The 8,066-nt window shown below is 40.3% G+C and overlaps 1 protein-coding gene across 2 annotated transcripts in view; it reads right to left on the reverse strand.

Moving 5' to 3' along the window:
• Window positions 1-8,066, reverse strand: part of LOC103474525 (cGMP-inhibited 3',5'-cyclic phosphodiesterase A-like) — a 74,280-nt gene that overhangs the window by 17,946 nt on the left and 48,268 nt on the right. For both annotated transcript variants that reach the window (XM_008425572.2, XM_008425574.2), the window contains exons 3-11: window positions 6,703-6,848; window positions 6,511-6,629; window positions 6,177-6,420; window positions 6,022-6,098; window positions 5,727-5,923; window positions 5,489-5,626; window positions 3,676-3,787; window positions 1,249-1,356; window positions 370-569 (exon numbers count right to left, since the gene is read on the reverse strand). In XM_008425572.2, the coding sequence (XP_008423794.1) occupies window positions 370-569; window positions 1,249-1,356; window positions 3,676-3,787; window positions 5,489-5,626; window positions 5,727-5,923; window positions 6,022-6,098; window positions 6,177-6,420; window positions 6,511-6,629; window positions 6,703-6,848 (1,341 nt within the window). The remainder of the gene's footprint in view (window positions 1-369; window positions 570-1,248; window positions 1,357-3,675; window positions 3,788-5,488; window positions 5,627-5,726; window positions 5,924-6,021; window positions 6,099-6,176; window positions 6,421-6,510; window positions 6,630-6,702; window positions 6,849-8,066) is intronic.

The following is an 8,066-nucleotide window of genomic DNA, read 5'->3' on the forward strand; positions in this document are numbered from 1 at the left end:
TTTATTTGAGTAGAAAATTCAAAGTCAATAATGGACAGAATACTGATTGTGTAAAGCTCTTTAAGGGTATGGTTAGAGCAAGAGTTATGTTAGAATTCAAATATTATCTAAAAATGGACGAACTAAATATTTTTCAGAATATTTGGGACTATGAAGGTGTTTTATTCAATATATATAATTCTGAACTTTCATTTATGGATGTGTTGATCTAAAATTGTATTGAATATTTTCTGGATCACTACTGTGTGAATAAATGAGGTTTTAAAAAATCAAAAAAAAAATCTCTCTCTCTCTCTCTCTCTCTCTCTCTCTCTCTCTTTCTCTCTCTCTCTCTCTCTTTCTCTCTGCCAGGATGGTACGTTCATGTACCTGTGGTGCGCTTGTGGCAACCAGAAAGGCGTTTGTTCTTCCAGGGTGGTCGTAGTCATGCATGGCGGCAGCTACATAGAGGGCCATGAGCTCCAGGGCTGGAATTAGACCAGACAGGGAGCTGTAGCCGTCTTCCGACACAGAGCTCATCTTGGACACCAGGAAGCCCGGCGCTGTAGGCGTAATGTTGTTCACCGAGTCTGAACACAGCAAGAAACACAAAATCAACAAAGCCCTCTCTCTTCTTTGTTTCACCTGCAGCACTTTAATTGATAATCTGACACGTCCAGCCCGTCGTCTTTAGCAATTCTGATTGACTCAAGAGATACACTGAGAAGAAAATAAAATAAAAATAGCACTAGCATAGTTTGCTTTTACACTCTACCTAATATATGGGTTTGCTATGTCCAACATTTACATTTTGATTAAAGAATTGAGCCTAAAGTCACAATAGACAGTGAGGAAACTGTATTTATTTCTACTTTGTCTCCTTGCAATATCAATATTATTGATTTTAATTTATGTAATTCTGACCAAGGATGCAAAGAGGACCTCAAAAATAAGTCACATCTAACTAAAGTTGAGTATGCAATGTGTTACCCAGATTCAGCTGTTTACCAAAGGAAGTCCTGCTGGGACATTTTGAGGTAGTCATCAGTCTGATAGATATTATCAGATTTGACTGAGGATTTTAATATTTTACATTGATCTGCCTTTGCATCACATTTTTAGAGTATTTTATTAACATGAAAAATAAACCACTGCTTTAAGAGATCTCAGTTTGACTTTTCTAAATTAGATGTTTCAACTAAATGTAAAGAAGAGGGAAAACTCTAGAAGTGTATCCATAGGAAATGACTACTTTTGGACACAGCGCACCAGTGTGAATCCCGTTCTCAGTGGGTAGGATGGGCAGGCCCGGCACAAGCTGCGTGGTGAGGTACCACACGGCGTGCAGCACATCAGTCGCATGGATCCGGTTGTGATCTGAAAGGAAAAGAACCAAAGCGCTAATTCAACGAATTCCTAAAGTAAAGCAGCCATTTACAATCACATAACTTCAAGGCAGCACGATGATTTATGTGACTGCATTAAAATAATGAGGAGGTTACATAATAAAAAAATTATCCAACACTTATTTAGCTGGATTGTTTATAAAGTGACAGTAGAAAGTAGCAAAAATGAGGCAAAGAGGATTCAAGAACTTAGTATTGAAATTTGTTCAAAATGTAAAAAAATTATAACACAAACAGAAAGAGTGGGAGCAGAGATTTAGAATAATCTGGACTGGAACAAAAAGGCTTGATTGACTGCGCTATTTTTAATGTATAATCAACATGATAACAATAAGACAATAAGGACAAACGTGAATGCAGCGTGTGAAGACAATTAACCACCAGAATTCACAATTCTGGTGGTTAATTGTCACCAGAATTGTGACAATTGACCACAATTAATTGTCACAATTCTGACAATTAATTGTCAGAATTAATTGTCAATTAATTCTGATTAACACCGATTCTGATTAACACCGATCACAGTTAATCAACTGATTTAAGTCTCTTAAATGAGTTGATTAACTCATTTAAGAGACTTTATTAAATTACATTAAGTTTCATAGATGTTTTATTTAAATAGCCCAAGAGAGGCATCTGTGCTATTTGAGATTTTAGTGATGTACTGTAAATAAAACCCTAAGTGAGGACTTTTGATTTTGCATGGATAACACAATCACCTTATCCCGGTAAACTTCTATTTGTGCCCCATGTTTAATGGGATACATGCTGATGCCCTACTTTAAAACGAGCTCTCAGACCCTCCAGATGTACTTACAGAAAGCTTGGAGGAAGAAAACATATTCAGAACTAACGTGATTGTGGCTTAGCAAAAATGACTTCATGGATTTTTGTCATAGGTTAAAAAAGCCTTGACTATATTGAGTAAAACCAAAGCCCATGTACAATTTTAATACTGTACATGTGCGATTGCATTATTATTCATCCCCACTGACCTAATTCAACAGAGGTCCAACCAATTGGTGACAGTAGTCTCATTATGAGCGCAGTGAGTGTGTCTCCAGCGATTATTGTATAAAGACACCTGTGTCTGAAAGTTTCTATATACTGAATAATATATTATTATTTTCATGCTAGCTGCCAATGCAGCATGAAAACAAAAGAACACTACGAGGAAATCAAAGAAAAGGTTACAGAAAAGTATAAGTCAGGGGGTGGATTCAAACAATCTCCAGTACACTGAGCATCCCTTGGGTTTCAATTAAATCCCTCAACAAGAAATGGAAGGAATATTGTCCCGTACTCACAAACTGAATGATCACGCAAAAGAAGGAGACGAGTGAAAGAGGCCAACATAACAGCTCTGACTAAACTGAAGGAGTTACCAGCTTCAGCAGCTGAGATGGAAGAGACTGCAGACAATAACCGTAACCCAGCTTTTCACAATTTAAAGCTTTATGGGAGAGTGGAAATTAGAAAAGCACTGCTGATGAAAACTCATAACAAGGCTCAAATAGACTCCACGGTCAGGTAGAAGAAAGTTCTTCAGTTTTATGAGGCCAAAACGCAGCTGAGGACAAATTGTTTCCATCTGCAAGAGAACTGCGGCTTCAGAGAACATTTATTTTCCAGCAAAAAAAAAAAAAACAATTTAAAGAATCCAACTAAAGCTACTCAGAAATTGAGTAAAACTGCAGAGACCAGATGTGCAAGCCTGACTGAAAGCTATCCACACAGACACCATACTGGATCTGCAGCCAATGGTGATTCTACTAAACACTGAATCAGATTTTCCTTTGACAAGGTTTTAGCTTGTAAATGCTCTTTGTGAGAAAAACACAAACATTTTTTGTGAAAAAAAAGACACATTTTGTTCACTGAGTTCCAAAAGCAGAAATGGGTAAAACCATCTAAGGGGTTGAGTAATTTACATTATTGCGAGCCATTTTATCTTCTACCAAACTAAAGTCAGTGCATTCAACATCTAAATATCCAAATTCCAATTAATACCTGCTCTGTTAACTCCTGCTGTTGGCTTTGTTTTACATGTTTTGATGGTTGTGAGGGTATATATTAACTGCTGAACTTTAAATGAATTATAAGGATCCATCTGTGCTTAACTTCATGTCTGCAACCTATTTGCAGAGTTGCATTAAACACACAGACTGACTAGATCAGGTGAGGGAGTGTTATTACATGAGCAATGTGTCCACCTTGTGGCTGCTACTGGTATTGCTGCACTTGTTTTTTGTTGTTTTTTTTTAAAGCTGTATTTGGACAATCTACTCACAAGGTATGTCCCGGTAGCCGTTCTCCAAGGCATGGAAGTAGTTCATAAACTCTTTAATGGGAATCTTGAAGGTCTCAAACAGGCCAGTGTCCTCAAAAAGCCGATAGGTGACCTGAGAAACAAGAACATAAACACCATTGAGAATCTGAATAAGTGTTTACAATACTACCCTCAAATAATTTATTAACCTATCTAACACAGAATGTTGACCTGTAAGTCTTTTAACACTATTCACTAAAGCGTTAGGAAAGATATATTAAAGTCATGTGCCTTGACGATCTAGTTTATTCAACAATTCATGGCACTTCTGATGTTTTATTGATCTGCAAAAGAGCTGGAAAGCAGCTTGAGTCCTCAGACAGGTCTGAGTAAAAAAACTGAGATTATTCCACATAGAAATCATCTCTGTCAAACAGATATCTACAAATAAAAACGTAAAACTTAACGCAGGCACTAGTATTCGGCTCTCTTCTGTAACTGACACCACTACAATCCAGCACCACTAATTACCTTAATAATTGTCTACCTGTGTTTAATTCAGTCTCATTATACAAACAGCTGTTCTGGGAAGGCCTGCTAATGAGCAAACAGCAGGAATAAAGTATACTGTTTTTTAAACTGTATTTAAGTGTAAGAGATAATTTCTTTTTCCTTTCCTTTTCAAAAGCTGTTTTCTTAAAATTTTCAAGTGCAAACAGCTGCTGCTACCCACACTGGAAGCTAAATATAAACATCTCACCAGACTGCAAATTTAGTTCAAAGTAAATTCAAATCATGTTATTTAATGCATTGGCAATTTAGAACATTTGGTTACACTTTATTTGAACGGGTGTGCATAAGACTGACATGACACTGTCATAAACATGACATAACACCTGTCATTAACATAAAGAAGTCTTTATGAATGTTTATGACAGTTGTCATGAAGTGTCATTCGGTAAATAATGACACTTTGAATGCAAAGTTGCTCTAAAAGTTGCATTGAAAGACAATTAAAAGTGCCAACTTTGCATGATTTTGTAAGTTATGATAATTTAATGACAGTGTCATGTCAGTCTTATGTACACCCCTTCAAATAAAGTGTTACCGAACATTTTAACTGTGATGTACGTAATGCTTCTCCTTAGCAGAGGCAAGGTCAAAGCTGATGGGAAGATACTGTAGGTCAGGGGTGTCAAACTCCAGTCCTGAAGGGCCGCTGTCCTGCAGTTTTTAGATGTGCCACAGGTACAAAACACCTGAATCAAATGGCTTAATTACCTCCTCAGTTCTCCAGAGCCTTGCTAATGACCTAATTATTCTATTCAGGTGTGGTGCAGCGGAGGCACTTCTAAAAGTTGCAGGACACCGGCCCTCGAGGACTGGAGTTTGACACCCCTGCTGTAGGTGAAGCTGAATACAGAGTGATACTGGAAGAAATCCATCTGAGAATCTGGAACAAGACTTAAAAATGAATCTGTGGGATGAGAGATTGTGTCGTGTTAAAAAGACTAATTGGGGAAGCCTTCAGTACTTTCCCAAAGCTGGTGGAGAAATATCTCAAAAGATGCTTGGCTGTAATTGGAGTGTTTTAAACACAAATGTGAGTCGCACACTTTTTACATTTTTATTTCTAACAACTTTTCAAAGTTTCTATAATTTTTCCCTCTAGTTAGCAATTGTGTTCCAACTTATATTAGTCCTCACACACCAAAAGATCCCAATAGTGAGTGAATATTGCGGCTGAACTGAATGTGGATGTTTCTATTACTTTGCAGCCTTTCATTCGGTTACATTTATTCATCCTAAACATTGCCACGCATGCTGTTTGTACCTGGCTGAGGATGCAGCCTGTTTTGCCATGAGTCTTCTCCACAAGGCTGAAAATGGGGAAGTTCCAATTGTTGAGCTGAGTCATCAGGGGTTCCAGACCCGGCATGACCGGACTCTCCGGGACGGACTCTGACTTGTCCTGACAGGTGAATGTAAAGCCAGACACAGCTCTGACTCTGTTCATCTTCGAGTGGCCTACACCGCCTTGTTATACTGTTAGACCTAGTAAAATCGTTTACCTCTGGGGATGGTAGGAGTGGGTGAAGAACAATGCACTCCAGCGGACACTCCCTGCAGCCTCCCCTGACTTCGGGCGGCTTCTTGCCTCCTTCTCCTTCGTCGTCGTTTTGTGCAAAGTCGCTGCTGTCACTGTGGTTGGTCTCATAAGTGCTGTCATAGGTGCTGTCGTAATCTGAGGAAGCTACAATGCGCTCATCTGGAGAGGGGATCACACAGAATCAGAAATGTCCTGCTCTCAATCTTAGCTACCATTTATGTTTTGGTTGTTTGCGTGAGATGTTTCTTGGGCAGTACCTGGATGCGGTATTCTGTCTGGTTTACTGCCCGATTCTACTCCATTGATTAGTCGATTGTTAAACGGCCTGCCGCAGCTAAATGTGAAAACACAGAGATATATCTGCTTACATTTTGTATTTTAGCTTAGGAGAGCACAACTGCCTGGACTTTACCTGCCGCAGAGTGATGGAGGTCGCCAGTGAATGGTGGTGGAGCTTGGCGCACTCTGGCTGTGAGTTAAGGCTCTGTGATGGCTCTTGGGGGCAACAGACACAGGAACCTGCTCTGTCAGTGGCCTGGCCAGCTCAGGAAGCTGAACTGAACACGTTTTTATCGTCGGACTGGAGATGGGCGTTCCCTGGACAGCAGGAGACGGACACGGAGAGCCCAGAGGTGATACGTTGGAGGGAGGGAAACCTGAAAGAAAAATTTAAAAAAAAGTTTGTTTCCCAGGTTGAATGGAGTCATTGAAAAGAAGAGCTCAAAGGGCCAGAATCGTCCTCTCACCTGGTCTTCCCAGTGGTTTGCTGTAGAGGTGGTTGGAAGTGCCAGAGGCAGTGTAGGAGGCTGACATGGAACGGCTCTTTGAGATAGTTATCATCAATGGGTTGTTCCAGGAGTCACCGCTTTGATGAGACAATATAGTCAGATCCGGAAGTCGAACCAATCATGTCTTGTTCAAAGTGGTGAGGCGATTACCTGTCCACAGTGTGTTTGATGCTGGCTGAGCGATCTCGCCGTACGGGGCCCGGCTCGATGGTGGGCAGCCCCGTGGCCGATGTGGTCGTGGTCCAGGTGGATGAAATTCTTCTCAGCAATCCTGGGGGCAGACTCCTTCTGAGACGCTGCGGGGCAAATAAAAAGGGGCAAGTTAACACATCTGCATCAGACTCCTGCAACTATTTCACAGGAGAACAAACTTTAGTTTATTCTAGTGGGACTTTAAAGTAGAATTAAAAGCATGCGGAGTAAATTAATTTATTTTTAATAAACATTCACTCTGACGAGTTCCCCCTGTCCCTCCACCTTGTTAGGGAATGTATGCGGTGAAGTGCAGTGTTAGTCCTTCACCAGGTCTTTCAGCTGGAGCCTACTCTGGTCAGATGAAACGAACAGTGACAAACACTCCAGCTGTACCTGGTGTCGAACAACAACTGTGCTAAAGACTGTGGAAGGTTTTTAATGCTCTTGGTCTCTTTCAGAGTTCAGGGAACCTTGTTTTGGTGCATGGCATCATAAACTCTTTGAGGTAGCAGTACATTTTTAATTACATTCTGGTGGCCTCTGGCAGAAAACTAAAAATGGATTTCAGGGTTGTCAACAGGATAATAACTCAAAACATATGGCAACATAAACACAAAAACAGTTCACCAAACAGAAACCAAACTTTGCTCCCTGGCTATGCTAGCCCCCAGACTTAGTCCTAACGAAATCCTCTGACGATGTTAAAGAGAAGAGAGTACTGGTGACTACCCAGGACTCTATAACCCAGACAGATTGTGCAAAGAGGAATGTTCAACCACCCCTCGCTCTGTATATTCCCACTAAATGTTTAGAAACGGTATAAACCAGGTCAAAGCCCTATCTAAATGTAACACAAACAAAGAGACAGACCACAATGTTCCTGTTTTAAGCACATTTTTGTCTCAGGTACATGTGATACACCACAAAGTGAGAAAATTTAATTATCACTCCAGACCAAATTACCCTGTTAAATAGAAAAAAAAGTAACCAAGGTTCGGGCAACGTCTCACCAGGAGACCGGAAGTGAGGAGCCCCGCCCCCTGCTCTTCAGACCGAGTTTGGGGAAGAAGACGGCGGTTGTCCTTTTTTTCTATCTCTGACGCTGTTCGTCTTTACAGGTTAGTAATGAGAAACTGGTGAAGGCTGCCCCCCCGATAAAAATGTGGAGTAACAAGGTATATTTGGATAGGATTTGTAATTTGATAGATGTGCTGAAACATTGAAAAAAAAAGGATTTGTTAGCTACATTTTGGCTACAACGGTCAACTAACGGTCGTTCTGAAGATCGCTACATGTATCTTTTAGCTCCGTTCCATTCC

The sequence above is a fragment of the Poecilia reticulata genome, linkage group LG13 (genome assembly GCF_000633615.1).
Source record: "Poecilia reticulata strain Guanapo linkage group LG13, Guppy_female_1.0+MT, whole genome shotgun sequence".
Taxonomy (NCBI): Eukaryota; Metazoa; Chordata; class Actinopteri; order Cyprinodontiformes; family Poeciliidae; genus Poecilia; species Poecilia reticulata.